General features: G+C 47.6%; 3 protein-coding genes and 1 pseudogene across 3 annotated transcripts in view; 1 reads left to right on the top strand and 3 right to left on the bottom strand.

Moving 5' to 3' along the window:
• MEI1 (meiotic double-stranded break formation protein 1) overlaps nucleotides 1–4,157 on the bottom strand; it is a 90,427-nt gene extending 86,270 nt beyond the window's left edge. The window contains exons 1-2 of the mRNA XM_053584833.1: nucleotides 3,959–4,157; nucleotides 479–602 (exon numbers count right to left, since the gene is read on the bottom strand). Of these exons, the coding sequence (XP_053440808.1) occupies nucleotides 479–602; nucleotides 3,959–4,126 (292 nt within the window). The 5' untranslated portion in view covers nucleotides 4,127–4,157. The remainder of the gene's footprint in view (nucleotides 1–478; nucleotides 603–3,958) is intronic.
• A 2,223-nt stretch (nucleotides 4,158–6,380) lies between these two features.
• LOC128580867 (uncharacterized) lies at nucleotides 6,381–8,032 on the bottom strand. The gene is made up of 2 exons (XM_053583343.1): nucleotides 7,326–8,032; nucleotides 6,381–6,401 (listed from the first exon to the last, which is right to left on the bottom strand). The coding sequence occupies exons 1-2, from the start codon at nucleotides 8,022–8,024 to the stop codon at nucleotides 6,381–6,383; spliced, it is 720 nt and encodes a 239-aa protein (XP_053439318.1). The 5' UTR covers nucleotides 8,025–8,032.
• A 161-nt stretch (nucleotides 8,033–8,193) lies between these two features.
• On the bottom strand, nucleotides 8,194–10,348 carry LOC128580868 (uncharacterized protein DDB_G0290685-like). Its single transcript, XM_053583344.1, is given in 3 exon segments — nucleotides 8,194–8,225; nucleotides 8,477–9,753; nucleotides 9,755–10,348. Coding segments are annotated over 3 exon segments (1,866 nt in total). The 5' UTR covers nucleotides 10,312–10,348.
• Nucleotides 10,349–11,416: 1,068 nt separating this feature from the next.
• On the top strand, nucleotides 11,417–12,521 carry LOC128581682 (heterogeneous nuclear ribonucleoproteins C1/C2-like; annotated as a pseudogene).
• Nucleotides 12,522–15,511: the final 2,990 nt, after the last annotated feature.

Genomic DNA, 15,511 nt, shown 5'->3' on the forward strand with positions numbered 1-15,511 from the left:
GAGGTCTCTGGAACAGAAAAGCACCCAGTACAACTTAGCTGTCCTCCTCCCCAAAACGGCTCATTGTATTGGACATTATAGTCATAATAAAAGAAAGGACCTCATAAAACTTAATCTATTACGCATCACACATGAAGAAACTAAGGCACAAAAGAGAGAAAGTAATTTGATCAGGGTCACATCCATGTTAGCTAATTCCATTCTGGGCCTTTTCATCCTGTGAAAAGACCATATAGACTGGACTCTTTGAAGGATCATTCATTTCCCAAATTCATTGTCGCATTTTATTAACCTTTAGTATAGTTAGTTACTAATACACACATCATGCCTCTTACAAAAGGAGCCATTTCTACATCATCATGAAAAACAATTTGCTGATAAACTGTTATAATACAAAAATCATTTTTCCAAGACCCCCAAAAGCAAATATACATACTGGACATGCAAAACTCATACCAAGCTTCCCTTTTAATCTCACCAAAAAGCATGCTTATGAAGTGGTTGCAGACTTTCTGGTCCTGAGCCACTAGCTGTGTGACCAGAGAGGCGTGTCTCACAAGAGCATCTCGGAAGCAGGACAACACGTGCTTCTTGCGTACCACCTTGAAGCGAATGAAGAAAAATACTCAATAGCAACCAAGTCTTAACCATTCTGAACTCAAACAGTTATAATTACAAATACAACTACAAGATGGTACTGGAAAGATCATTTAAACTATGGTGGGAGCCATACTCCCTAAAGAGAGTATGGAAAAGGGCATCATTTACACCAGGGAATCCATGTGTTAACAAAGAGGATTGTACATAAGCTAAGGCTTTTTTGTTTTGTTTTGTTTTTTGAGACAGAGTCTTACTCTGTCGCCTTCAGTAGAGTGCTGTGGCGTCACAGCTTACAGCAACCTCAAACTCTTGGGCTTAAGTGATTCTCTTGCCTCAGCCTCCCAAGTAACTGGGACTCAGGTGCCTGCTGCAACACCTGGCTATTTTCTGTTGCAGTGGTCATTGTTGTTCAGCTGGCCCGGGCTGGGTTCAAACCTCCCAGCCTCTGTGTATGTGGCTGGTGCCATAACCACTGTGCTACAGTTGCCAACACCAAGCTAAAGTTCTTAATGTCCTGTATTTACATAGCACTTTACTCTTCACAAATCACTCTTGTCCACCAACTCATTTAAGCCCAATAAATTGGTAAAGAAGTAAAAATAGATAATATTATCACGATTTTGGAATGAGACAACTGAGGCTCAGAGACTTTCCCAATAATTCACATCTAAGTCTCCAACCAGGTCTTATCTTCTTCCTTTGAGAAACTTTTCCTGGGGCAGCGCCTGTGGCTCAGTGGGCAGGGCACAGTCCCATATACCGAGGGTGGCGGGTTCAAACTCGGCCCAGGCCAAACTGCAACAAAAAAATAGCCAGGCATTGTGGTGGGCACCTGTAGTCCCAGCTACTCAGAAGGCTGAGGCAAGAGAATCGCCTAAGCCCAAGAGCTGGAGGTTGCTGTGAGCTGTGTGACACCACAGCACTCTACCGTGGGCAATAAAGTGAAACTCTGTCTCTACAGAAAAAAAAGAGAGAAAAGAAAAAAGAAACTTTTGCTGGCTCAGAGCCTGCAGCTCAGCAGCTAGGGCACCGGCCACATACACCAGGGCTGGCAGGTTTGAACCCAGCCCAGACCTGCCAAACAAAGACAACTACAACAAAAAAAATAGCCAGGTATTGTGATGGATACCTGTAGTGCCAGCTACCTGGGAGGCTGAGGCAAGAGGATCACTTGAACCCAAGAGTTTGAGGTTGCTGTGAGCTATGACACTACAGCACTCTACCAAGGGTGACCAAATGAGACTTTCTCAAAAATAAAAAGAAACTTTTCCTAATTTCCCTTCTTATCCTGCACAGCACTTGACCACAAGCATCTCCATTTTTCTAAATTCCCAATAATGTGTTCTTATTTTCTCCCCTAATATACTGTCTAATTCATCTCTGATTCATTGTGCAAGAATAGCAGTCTCAGAACTTCTGGCCTCAGTGAAATCTCATAGGTTATTAGCAAGTTTAGTAGTTCTCAGACTGTGGTTTGGAGGCCTCTGGGGCTGCCCAAACCCTTTTCTGGTGGTGCACAAGATCAAAAATGTTTTCATACAATAGTAAAATGTTCTTGGACTTTTTTACTCTTTTTCTTTCAAAATTTTACAGTGGAGTTTTTTCAAAGACCACATGACATATAATATTGCAACAAATTGAATGCAGAAATACAGCTGTCTTCTTTTAAGCCAGACATTAAAGCAACTTGCAAAAATGTAAAACAAAGCCATTCCTTTCACTATCTTTTTTGGGGGGACAAACAAAAAAATGACTTATGCCACAGAACTGACTGTACGTTTATAAATGGCTAAAATAGTAAATTGTATGTTGTGTATATTTCATTAAAACACAATAAAAAACTCCTAGGTTCAAGCAATCCTCCTTCCTCAGCCTCCCAAGTAGCTGGGACTATAAGCACAGGCCATAAAGATTGGGTAACTTTTCTATTTTTTTTTTTTGGAGACCGAGTCTCACTATGTCGCCCACAGCAACCTCCAACTCTAGGGCTTAAGCAATTCTCTTCCCACAGCCTCCCAAGTAACTGGGACTACCAGGTGCCCACCACAGCGCCCAGCTATTTTTTCTTGCAGTTGTTGTTTAGCAGGCCGGGACTGGATTCGAACCCGCCACCCTGGGCGTATGTGGCTGGCGCTGTAACCACTGTGCTATGAGCGCCAAGCCAATTTTTCTATTTTTTGTAGAGACAGGGCGTCACTTTGTTTCTCAGGCTGGTCTCCAACTCCTGACCTCAAGTGATCTTCCCACCCACAATGCTACAATTACAAGCAGTAAGCCACCCTTACTGGAGTTAATTTTTTTTTGGTCTTTGGCTGGGGCTGGGTTTGAACCCGCCACCTCCAGCATATGGGGCTGGCGCCCTACCCCTTTGAGCCACAGGAGTTAATTTTTATGAGAGTGAAGGAGACAAGCCCTGGTGGCTCACACCTATAATCCTTGCACTCTGGGAGGCCCAAGAGGAAGGACTGCTTCAGCTCAGGAGTTCCAGGCCAACCTGAACAAAACTCCTAGGCTCCTATTAGTCAGGTGTTGTGGCAGGTGCCTGTTGTCCCAGCTACTGTTGAGGCTGAGGCAAAAAGATAGCTTGAGCCCAAGAGTTTGTGGTTGCTGCGAGCTAGGCTGAGGCTATGACACTCTAGCTCAGGTGACAGAGCGAGACTGTTTAAAATAATAATAATAATAAACCAAAAGAGTAAAGGCATCCTGAGATCAAAAAATTCAAGAACTCCTGATCTAGCCCACCCCTCACCAAGGCATGAATTTAAGAGAAAATTGATCTCCCAAACTCTGCTTGGATGCCTCTGTGGACAAAAATCCTCACTGCATTGAGGGAGCGGGCAGCTCTGCCTACTAGACAGGTATTCCTCCTCACCCTGCTTCTGCCTGGCTGCAACCTCCACCTGCCATTCCCTCCATCGCTGAGACTGGGTAGCCCCTCGTCCCACCCCTGGACAGCCGAAGGGGTAAGTGCCCACCGCGTGTGCCTGCCGCACAGTCCGCGTGGGGAGTGAAATGGGGGTAGCCTGGGCTAAAGCTGAATGCTGGAGAAACGGAGACAGAGAGGGAAGGGACAAGAAGGCGGGAAGACGCGCAGGTGAGACTCAGATGAAGCTCAGACAGGCCTGCTGGAGGCCTTGAGCCCGAGGCAGGGCCTGCTCGGGAAGGGGCTACCTGGGCTCCCAGCTGGGCGGCTTGCTGGAGGGACTGGGGCTGAGGTGGGACATCAAAGGCCGCAAGAACGGCAGGGCCAGGGGAGGAAGGAGGTTAAATAAGGAGGTGGGCCTGGTTCGCGGAGCCGGCCAGGCCATGTCCCATGAGGGAAATGCCCAGGTTTTCAGGGTAAAGGTTCCGCCCGCACCGACACGCCGGGCTCCGGCAGCAGCTCCAGTGTGCAGGCCAGGCAGATGCGTGGGAACACTGGCATCAGCCAGCGTGGGTCGTGCTGGTAATGAGCCCTCTCCAAGAGCAGCACCGCCTCTTCGTCCCTCCTGGGCTCCAGAGGGCCCGCCGCCTGCCTCACCGCCATTTCCTGGCGCGAGCTCCGCTGAGGCGACCTCTTTTCCCGCGCAGCTTTTGCGCAAGCGCAGTTGGAAGAGGCCGCGCCTGTTGCACAATGCGCCTGCGCGAGCCCGGGCCAGACTATCTTAGCAAGCCGCGATCCCTGAGGGCGGGTGGTGGGCTGGAGGGCTTTGGAGTTCGTTTTACTGGCCGTTTGCTCTTAGACCCTGCAGGAATTAGTCTTCATCATCCCGAAGGTTGTAAAGCATTAATAAAGTAGTCATTAAATTTGGAAAAGGAAAAAAGGGAAACTTATTTCTACTATTTTTTAAAAAGTAAAATGACCTAAAAGCGATTAGAAGGCTGGCACGGTGGCTAATCCTAGTACTCTGGGAAGCGGAGGAGGGCGGATTGCCTGAGCTCAGGAGTTCAAGTCAAGTTTGAGCAAGAGCGAGGCCCTGTCTCTTAAAAAAAAAAAGAAAGAAAATTGCCGCACGTTGTGGCTGGCGCCTGTGGCCCTAGCTACACGGGAGGCTGAGGCAAGAGGATCGCATGAGCTCAAGAGTTATTTATAAAAGACAGAGTCTCACTTTGTCGTCCTCGGTAGAGTGCTGTGTGGTCACAGCTCACAGCAACCTCCCGCTCTTGGGCTTAGGCGATTCTCTTGCCTCAGCCTCCTGAATAGCTGGGACTGCAGACACCCGCCACAACGCCCGGCTATTTTTTTGTTGTTGCAGTTTGCCCGGGGCTGTGTTCAAACCCACCACCCTCGGTAATGGGACTGGCGTCCTACTCCCTGAGCCACAGGCGCCGCCCATGTACAATGTCCTTATAAGAGACGAGATCTGGTTATGTTCCCTAGACTGGTCTCAAACTCTGGGTTCAAAGAATCCTCCCACCTCAGCCTCCCAAAGTGCTGAGACTACAAGCAATAATACATATATTATATGTATTAGTTATTATATATATTAATGGAAAGACAAGTGAAAGTGTTATACCCAACACTAGTGGAATAATAGAGAAATGCCAGCACACTAAGTCCAAATTAAGCAGGGATCCTTCATAAGCTGGTGCTCACACTCAAAGACTCTCCGGGGTGCAAGGTTTTTTTTGTTTGTGTTTTTTTTTTTTTTTTGAGACAGTCCCACTATGTTGCCCTCAGTAGAGTGCTGTGGCAGTCACAGCTCACAACCACCTCAAACTCTTGGGCTTAAGCGATTGGCCTCAGCCTCCTAAGTAGCTGGGGCTACAGGCGCCTGCCACACCACCTAGCTATTTTTTGTTGCAGTTGTCATTGTTCCTTTAGCTGGCCCAGGCCAGGTTCAAACCCACTAGCCTCGCAAGATTCTTATATGGTGCTTTCAGTGGGAGATGGGAAACCTTAGCTCAAGCAGAATTTCTACAGAAGCCAAACTTGGAAGGTTAGATCTATAGGGTGAGGGGGGTGGTTACAAGAGGAATTGGGGGTTGCACACAGACAGGACTGTGGTTTCACAAGGTTTTGCAGATTTCAGCTAGTCTTCCTATGTCTGCAGGCTGCAGCTTGCAAGGGGCTAGCTATAGTTACCAAGAGAAGGGAAGAAGTTCTGAAAGCTCTTAGCAAGATGGAGTAAGTCTGGTTCTTCGGCACAAAATGGAGTTAGGGCCTTACAAAAGCAAAGAAGGGAAGAGAAAATGGGGAAAGAAGGAGAGGAAAGCAAGCAGAAAGGAAGAAGGAAAAAAAACCTGAATTTAATTTCCAGCCCCAGTACTCACTGATTAGGTTCCATGAGCCTGTTTCTACCTGCTAAAGTGGTCTACAGAATTATCACAAAACATAATATCACTGGTTCAGAAGTTTCAGACCTGACTAAAGCAAATGATTAGCTCTAGGAAATCCCATAGTGGATCATGCAAAGCAACAAATAATTATGATTGGCAGCATTTGAGAATTGAAGAGGTAGAAATGTTTTCTCCATGAAGTCCACTCTTGAGAAGCAGAACCCCAGCAGGGCAGTAGTGATCACCTCCCTTCCTGAATAATAGTGTCTCATGTAGATCACACCCCTCCCCATAAGCAGCTGAGGCTGTTGAGTATCCTGCTTCAATCAGGATGAGTTTGGAAATACAGCAGGACAAAACCATAACCCCAATGGACCATACTGTGAGGAGGTGGGAGGGGAGGTGTTTAGGAGATGATGCTGGGCTGACCCACATTCCCTAACCCTTCAAAAACCACAGATCAAAGTGATTTCTATCCTACTCACAAAATATCCCAAATCTCAAAGGCTTAGATTGGGTGCTTACTGCTGGGGCTCAGCCAACTGCGGGGACCAGAAAACATGTGCCAGAGATATCAGAACCCAACAGGACCCAAATAATCAATTTTATTAGAGTTTTTTGGGGGGGAAACAGGCCACTCTCAAGTTTGCTCTGATATGTCCTGAGGACTCTGGGCCCAAGGCCTATTTTTTAAAACCACAGTGGAAGACAGAAACCCTCAAATGCTTCATAAAACCAATCTTTTGGGGGGCTTGTAAATTCTTTGGGACCCCGTGTGGATTCCCAACTGCCACATGACCTTGGGGACTCTCAGTGTTGGGCAGAATGGCCCCAGCACAGCAATGAGCCTGAACAGGCTCACAGGCCCCTTCACCTGGTGGCTGAAGGTCCTTCTCCAAAGAAGTATGGTCTCCAATGTTGTCCTTCCCTACATGTGGGTCACCCAGTTTGGGAAACAGGGTCGGATCAGGTTCCCTCAGGCTCAGGTTGGGGACTGAGTACTGGGGCTTGGCTATATGTGGGAACCAGGACATCTTCTTCAGGAGGGTCATGCTCAGCTTTGCTGCAGCAGTGTGGAGACTCCCTTTGAAACTGACAGTTTCTGTGGAATCAGAGGAAGGCTGCTGCCCAGATTCTCTGCCTTTTACAAGCTCCAGGCTTCTTCTTCCCCAGTATGTAGGCTGCTGACATTTGGGTCCAGGAGGCTCAGAGGCCTCCCAGGATGTCCTTTCCTTCCTCCAGGGATCATGGACTGCCCTGGAGGATAAGGTCCTCAGTCTACCAGGAGCCCTGTCTGCCATCTGGGAGACACATGACCTGATCATTTTTCTGCCCCTTCTGTTATAACTGGAAGACTCTCTGTTGCTTTCTTGTTCACACCAGCTCCTTGACTCCGCTGCGAGCTTGGCCCTAGGAACCCCTTCCTGGGTCGCCTGTGGTTCTCTGGCGCCCCCTGGCGGCCTCACTCTCCTGGGCTTTTCAGGCAGTGTGGAAATGCACCATGGCTCTGACCCATCTGGTCTACACTTCTCCAGAGCTCTGACCTGTACAGAAAGTTTTGAGCTTTTTCTGCCAATGGGCTGGACCCTCTGGAACCTCTGTGGGGAATGAGAGCCTGGCCTGGAGCCATGGGCCTCACAATGCCTTTCCTGTTGCCCTTGGAGCTCCTGGTGTAAGTATAATCCAGGGAGCTTCACCCCAGTAAGGGGCAATGAGCAAGATCCTAAGAAGTGAAACAACAAATAGGAGTCCAGAATCCGCTGGGGAAGGCCCCACTTCAGGTGTGCAATCTTCCGCCTCATAAGGGATTCCAGAAGCAGTCGTTTGCTCTTCTTGAGGATTGGCCACTTGGGTAGGACAGTGAGAGCAGTGGGAGCACCCACCATAGCTTGGCGGGCTTGGCTGTACAGGAGAGGGGGACAGGCAGAGGACACATGGCTCCAGGGTTGCTGAGTTGGGCCAGAAGCCTTCACTGAATCTACCCTTTTGATTCTTTGTTGTCTTCTCCAGGATTCAAGTCTGACCTGAATCCCCTGCTGGGAGGGGGAACAGACCCCTACTCTATGTTGCGTAGCAGGACCTGTGCTCTGGCTGGCCAGAGGCTTCATCTCAGGACAGGGAGCAGGGGCTAACCCATTCGCAGCCACTGCCTGTTCCTGTTCCATGGCCCCATATCCAGAGCCAGTGAAGGCTGGAGGCCCTGCTAGGCTGTGCTTCCTAACTGTGGGCCCCTCACTCCCAGAAGAGTCAACCTGGAAATTGGCTCTTGCAATATCCTTTTCTCTCACCTGGTCCTTGCTTCTGCCCCTTGGTGCTTGAGGTTCCCCAGTGTCCTCAGCTCTGCATTTTCTCTGGCTCCCCATATCCTGGAGTTCAGCAGCATTCTCATCCCCTCCCTTTTTCTGATTTTCTTGCCCTTGTGCCTGGATCTCTCCATCAATTTCACTTCTTAACTGTCCCTGGTCATCTCTCCCAGGAGCTTGGGTCTCTGTACCATCACCATCTGCGGTCCCTCTCAGATTTCTCTTCTCTTGTATTTGACTTTCTTCATCATTCCCACCTCCAATATGTTCCTGATTCTTCCACTCTAGTGAACAGATATTTGCATTAACTTTACTTTTTAACAGTCTCTGATTCTTTTCACAAAGTCTCTGGATCTTTCTGCCATCCTCATTTCCAAACTCTCTCTGGTTTCTTTTCTCAGATGCCTGATCTTCTGCAATGTTCTTCTTTTCCATCTCCTCCCAGTTCCTCATCCCTAGTGAGAAGCTCCCTCCAGTTTCACTATCTAACTGTCCCTGGTTCTCTCTCTTGGGGCTCTGAGTCTTTACAGCATCCTCAACTCCAGGTTCTCTCTGGTTTCTCTTCTCTGGTGCCTGAGTTTCTGTTCCATTCTCACTTACCATCTGTTCCTGGTTCTTCCACTCTGATAAAAGGATCTTTCTACCAATGTCATTTCTAAAATGCAACTGGTTTTCTTTCCCAGGTGCCCAGACCTCTGTACCATCCTTACCTCCATCTTCACTCAAGTTTCTCTTCCCTTGTATTTGAATTTCTGCACCATTCTCACCTCCAATCTGCTCCTCTTTCTTCCACCCTGCTGAATGGGTTTCTCCATCAGTTTTACTTGTTAATTCATCCCAGTTCTCTGCCTCAGATGCCTGGGTATTTTCACCATCCTTGCCTTTAATATGTTCTTGATTCTTCCACTTTGGTGCATGAATATTTCCATTAATTTCATTTCCTAACTCACCCTGATTTTCTTCCCCAAGTTCCTGGGTCTCTTTAGCATCATCACCTTTAACTCCTCTCAGGTGTCTCTGCCCTAGTGCCTGAATATCTGTACCACTCTCATCTCCAAACTGCTCCTTGTTCTTCATCCCTGCTGGATGGGTCTCCATATCAGATTTTCTTAATTGTTCCTGGTTCTTGGCCTCGTGTGGCAAAGTATTTGTACCATCCTCATCTCCATCCTTTCTCTGATCTAGTGCCTGAATTTCTGCTCTATGCTTTTCTCCAATCTGGTTCTGATCCCCCCAACATGGTATCTCAAATTCTCCATCAATTGCACTTGCCATTAGTGTCTGGTTTCCCCACCATGGTGCCTGGATCACCACCCAATCCTCCTCTCTTATCTCCCTTAGCTTCTTCCTCATCAAAATCTGGGTTTCCTCAACATTCTTATCTCTTCCTAGACCTTGGTTTTCCCACTCCAATTGGATTTCATGTTTTAATAATTTCTGGTTCTCTCCCCTAGATGCTTGGGTCTTCCCAGTTTCCTTACTTCCATCCTGATCCTGCTTCTCCCACCCTGGTGTCTGGATCTCTGTAACCTTTTCATTTCCAATGTATTCCTGTTTCCCCCACTCCAGGGTCTGGGTCTCCCTAACATCCTTTTTTTACTTCTCCCAGATTATCTTTACCAAACAATGGGATTTGCACAGAATCCTCATCTCCAACCTGGTCCTTGTTTCTTCCCTCTTCTATTTGAATTCCTGCACCAGTATCACCTCCAGTTTGGTCTTGCTTCCCCCACTCTGGCATCTGGGTCTCCTCACCATTCTTACCTCTGGTCTGGTCCTGCTTCCCCAATCCTTGGGCATGGATCTCTCCCTCACCCTCCCCTCTGACCTCTTTCTTATTCTTACTCTCTAAAGAATCCTCACCTCCATTCTTATCCTGGTTCCCCCACTCTGGTGTTTGGGTCTCTGCATCAATTTTACATCTTAAATATTCTTGGTTCTCTCTGATATGTGCCTGGGTTTCAGGAGGATTCTTACCTCCAGCTTCCCTTGGATTTCTCTTCCCTAGGTCCTGAATTTTGGGTCTATTCTCAACTCCTATCTGGTCCTGCTTCTCCCACCCTGGTGTCGAGATCTCTCCGTTAGTTTCACTTATTACTAGTCTCTGGTTTTCATACCCCAAGACTTTAGTCTCTGCATCATCCCCCATTCCAAAGTCTATGGGAAGTTGCCCTCTAGATGCCTGAATTTCCCAAATATCCTCCCCTCTGCTATCTCTCTGGCTCACCCATTCTGGAGCCTGGATCTCTCTACTATCCTTTCTGCCTCCTGTCTGGTTTTCACCCCCAGATGCCCACGCCTCTTGCGGGCAGTTCCAGGACTTCCAGATGTGCATTCCCAGTAGCTGATTGGAAGGATCAGGCAAGAACTCTTTGGAGAACTGTAGTCTCTGAGCTGAAGGGAGGTTTGGAAGAGAAGTGGTTAAGGTCAGAGGAGTGGGGCTGGACCTCATGCTGATGACAGGCTCCAGTTCCACCAAGTTTCTCTGGGAGTGAACCACCAGCTGCTCCACCTTGTGGTACATGTCCAAGGCAGGGTGAGTATGGCCATCACTGAGACACCAGGGTACCTGCCATGCTTTCCACGAACTGCCCTGAGGAAGCAGGTAGGTACTTGAAAAAGAAGTGGTACAAAGGGTGGGCTCAGAGTGGGTGCGGGCACTGCAACGTGGGCCCTGACACTGGAACTGTGGAGAGAGCAGGTACTGAGCCCACGGCTCCTGGAGACTCATCCGGTATCCCCATCTCTCCTTTGGTGTCCACTGTTGGACATGAGCATCCAGGCCCCTGAACTTGTCAGAAGTTGGCCTGAAGAAAGTTTCTTGTCTCATGGAGGGCACTGCACACTTCTGCAGTGGCATCTGTAGGTAAGAACAGAGAAGCAAAATCCTTACATACATATTAGCTTGTAAAATCCATACTGATCAAAATTCCAGTCCCTCCTATCCAGATGAGGATACTCAGGCTCATGAAAGGGGGAGTCATTTAAGTCACCCTTGTAGCAGACAGTATTCATTCATTCAAGAATGATTAAGGGATTTTTGTGAAGAGAGGAAGACAGAGCGGTTGCGGTCACGTTGCTGACCTCGAGCAGTACTCGGCCTCTCCACATAGAACCCAGGAGTAGGAGATTCAGAATCGAATCTCTTCCCTCTCCCCACTCCTGTGAGATTTTTTTGATCTTCAGCTATATTTTTTTACTTTGTGAAGAAGCAAAACGCAATGGCTAGCAATATTATCTTATCATCAAATGCAATGGCTAGCAATATTATCAAGACAGATCCTTGCTCCATCCACTCCCGTGTATTCATTGGGAATCTCAACACTCTTGTGGTCAAGAAGTCTGATGTGGAGGCAATTTTCTCGAAATATGGCAAAATTGTGGGTTGCTTTGTTCACAAGGGCTTTGCCTTTTTCAGTATGTTAATGAGAGAAATGCCCAGGCTATTGTAGCAGGAGAGGATGGCAGAATGATTGCTGGTCAAATTTAGATATTAATCTGGCTGCACAGCCAAAAGTGAATCAAGGAAAAGCAGGTGTGAAAGGATCTGCAGCAGAGATATATGGCTCCTCTTTTGACTTGGACTATGACTTTCCATGGGATTATTATTATGACAGGATGTACATTACCCAGCATGTGTTCCTCCTCCTCCCCCTCCTCTTCCTCTTATTGCTCAGGCTGTGGTGCCCACAAAACTCCAGCGTGTGGCTGGGTGTGGTGGCTCACGCCTGTAATCCTAGCATTCTGGGAGGCCTAGGAGGGTGGATAGCTTGAGCTTACAAGTTTGAGAACAGCCTGGGAAAAAAGTGAGACCCCCATCTCTATTAAAAATAGAAAAACTGAGGGGTGGCACCTGTGGCTCAAGGAGTAGGGCGCCGATCCCATATGCCGGAGGTGGCGGGTTCAAACCCAGCCCTGGCCAAAAACCACAAAAACAAAAAAAAATAGAAAAACTGGGCAGTGCCTGTGGCTCAAAGGAGTAAGGCGCTGGCGCTATACAGGTGGCGGGTTCAAACCCAGCCCTGGCCGAAAACTGCAAAAAAAAAAAAAAAAAATAGAAAAACTGAGGCAAGGGGATTGCTTGAGCCCAAGAGTTGGAGGTTGCTGGGAGCTATGATGCCATGGCACTCTACCCAGGGCGACAGCTTGAGACTGTCTCAAAAAAAAAAAAAAAAAAAAAAGCCAGTGTTTAAACACCTAATGAATGGGGGAAAGTGGCTTCAATTCTTAGAGTGGACAGCGAGATTCCTCTTCCAAGTCTGGAAAGTTGAAAAGAGGTGACCTTCAGGCCATTAAGAAGGAATTGACCAGATAAAACAAAAAGTGGATTCTTTACTGGAAAACATTGAAAAGGAATAGAGCAAACAAGCAGCAGTAGAGATGAAGAATGGTAAGTCAGAAGAGGAACAGAGCAGCAGCTCTACCAAGGGTGTCATAGTTCACAGCAACCTCAAACTCTTGGGCTCAAGCAATCCTCCTGCCTCAGCTTACCAAGTATCTGAGACTACAGCTACTTCCTTTTTTTTTTTTTTAATTGACAGAGTCTTGCTCTGATGCCTGGCCTAGAGTGCCATAGCCTCAGCCTAGCTCACAGCAACCTCAAACTCCTGAACTCAAGCAATCCTCCTGCCTCAGCCTCCTGAGTAGCTAGGAATACATGTGTGTACCACATGACCAGGCTAATTTTTTCTATTTTTGGTAGAGATGGGGTCCTGCTTATGCTCAGGCTGGTCTCAACCTCCTGAGCTCAAGAGATCCTCCTGCCTTGGCCTCCAGAATGCTAGGATTACAGGTGTGAGCCACTGTGCCTGGCTCCCAGCTAAATTTTCTAATTTTTTGTAAAGACAGGATTGCATTATGTTTCTCAGGCTGATCTGGAACTCCTGGCCTTAAGCAATCCTCCCACCTCAGCCTCCCAAAGTACTAGGATTATAGGTATGAGCCATACCCAGCCTTAAAATTTATTTTACAGAGGGAAAGGTCATACTGGCAACTGTGTGAAGACTAACTGTAGTTAAACAACAGAAGCGGCCCAAACTGGGGAGAGGCTGTTAGCATGGTGCAGGTGAGACATGGTGGTAGCTCTATCCCACATGGTTTGGCGAGGTTGAGAGAAATGATAAGATTTGAAATACGATTTGCAAGCAGAGTCCATAGGACTTACAGATGGACTGAATGTGTGGAGTGAGGGAAAAGAGAGGATTCCAGGACAACTTCTAGGCTTGGGGCCTGAACAATGCTCTCCCTGGCCAGTCTGAGTTCCCCTTTGATTAGTCCCTGGTACAAAAGGCATAAAGCAAGGTCCTCATAAGAAGTAACTGAGACAGCCGCGGTGCTAAAGGAAGGAGAGTGAAATTGTGTAGGGCACCCTCACCCTGATGACATTCCTCCTGCTGGGGCAGGTCCTGGTGACATGGTGCCAATAGTGCCGCAATTGCCAGATCAGAAAGAGGCAGAGGACAAGCAAGTTGCCGTAGCACCGAGGGTCCCTGCAGCTGTGATCCTGGGAAAATAGGACCCGCACTGGTTCCCACTCTGAGCCATGGAATGGCCCCACCACAGCACAGGCTCCCAGCAGTGACAGGAACATAACAAAGCTTAGCTCAGGCAGATGGTGTTAGGGAGCTGGAGGGAAGGACTGCCATAGCTGATGCAGGCAGTTTGGGGCGGAGTGGCCCCTGCATCATAACATCCTTGTTACTGAGGCTACCTCACAAAGGACTCTGATTCCCCAGATTCAGCTCCAGCTGCTGATACTGGGCTGGTGCCAGAGATGGCTAGCATGCCCTTGGCGCTGGGGCACTGCTCAAAAGGAATTAAGAGAAAAAATAACTTATCTTAAACATCCCTGTCCTGGAGTGAAGAGATTAAGTTCCCCACATGTATGATGAGGTGATGTACCCTGAAGTCTGCTTCATGTTTTTGTTTCTACTAGATATTTGTACCCATTTGTCTTTCTGTGTATTCCTTATCAAATATTAATGAACACTCTTTTGAATATATGTTTGCCTTTGTTTTTGTTTTTTGAGAAAGAGCCACCCTCAGTAGAATGCCATGGTGTCATAGCTCACAGCAACCTCAAACTCTTGGGCTTGAGCAATTTTCTTGCCTCAGCCTCTCAAATAGCTGGGACTACAGCTGTGCAGCACTATGCCCAGCTAGTTTTTCTCTTTTTGGTAGAGATGGGGGTCTCACTCTTGCTCAGGCTGGTCTCAAACTCCTAAGCTCAAATAATCCACCCACCTCAGCCTCGCAGAGTACTAGGATTATGGGTATGAGCCCCCGTGCCCAGCCAAACATGTGTTTTTATTTGACCACTCATCTTTCCTTCCTCTTCATTCAAGGTATCCTGATTTCCTGTTAAAGAATTACTTTTGCCATCTCAAAATGAGTGTTGGTGGGAGACCAATTACTACCCTGAAGATTTCACTCAAAAGTTAGGCTCAAATGGGCGGCACCGGTGGCTCAAAGGAGTAGGGTGCTGGCCCCATTTACCAGCCCTGGCCAAAAAAACCTGCAAAAGTTATGCTCAAAATATTAAATAGCTGAGCAGGGACATCAGCCAGTTCAAATGAGCCAGACTTTGGCCATCTTGGTGGCTCACACCTGTAATCCTAGCACTCTCAGATGCTAGGGAGTATTCCTTGAGTTCAGGAGTTCGAGACTAGGCTCTGTCTCAAAAAAAAAAAAAAAATCTAAGAAGCAAACCACAAGGACACATCTGGAATAAGGTTTCATTTCCTTATTATTCCAATTAGAGGTGATTGATAGGATCAATTAATATGAGGACATGAAGACAGAGTCTCACTTTGTCACCCTTCATATAGTGCCATGCATCATAACTAACAATAACCTCAAACTCTTGGGCTCCAGTGATCCTCTTGCGTTAGGCTCTCAAGTAGCTGGAATTACAGGCATCCATCACAGTATCTGGCTGGTTTTAGAGAAGGGATCTTGCTCTTGCTCAGGCTGGTTTGGAACTCTCTCTTTTTCTTTTTTTTTTTTTTTTTTTTTTTGAGACAGAGTCTCACTATGTCACTCTCGGTAGAGGGTCGTGTCATGACAGCTCACAGCAACCTCAAACTCTTGGGTGTAAGCCATTCTCTTGCCTCAGCCTTCCAACTTGTTGGGGCCACAGCATCTAGCTATTTTTTCATTGCAGTTGTCATTGTTGTTTACCTGGCCAGGTTCCAACTTGCCAGCCTAGGTGCACGTGGCTGGCTCAGTAACCACTCTGCTACAGGCGCAGAGCCAGGTCTGCAACTCTTGAGCTCAAGCAATCTATCCACCTTGGCCTCCCGAAGTGCTAGGATTACAGGTGTGAGCCACTGCACCAGCTGACAATTTTT

This window comes from Nycticebus coucang, chromosome 3, assembly GCF_027406575.1.
Source record: "Nycticebus coucang isolate mNycCou1 chromosome 3, mNycCou1.pri, whole genome shotgun sequence".
Lineage (NCBI taxonomy): Eukaryota > Metazoa > Chordata > Mammalia > Primates > Lorisidae > Nycticebus > Nycticebus coucang.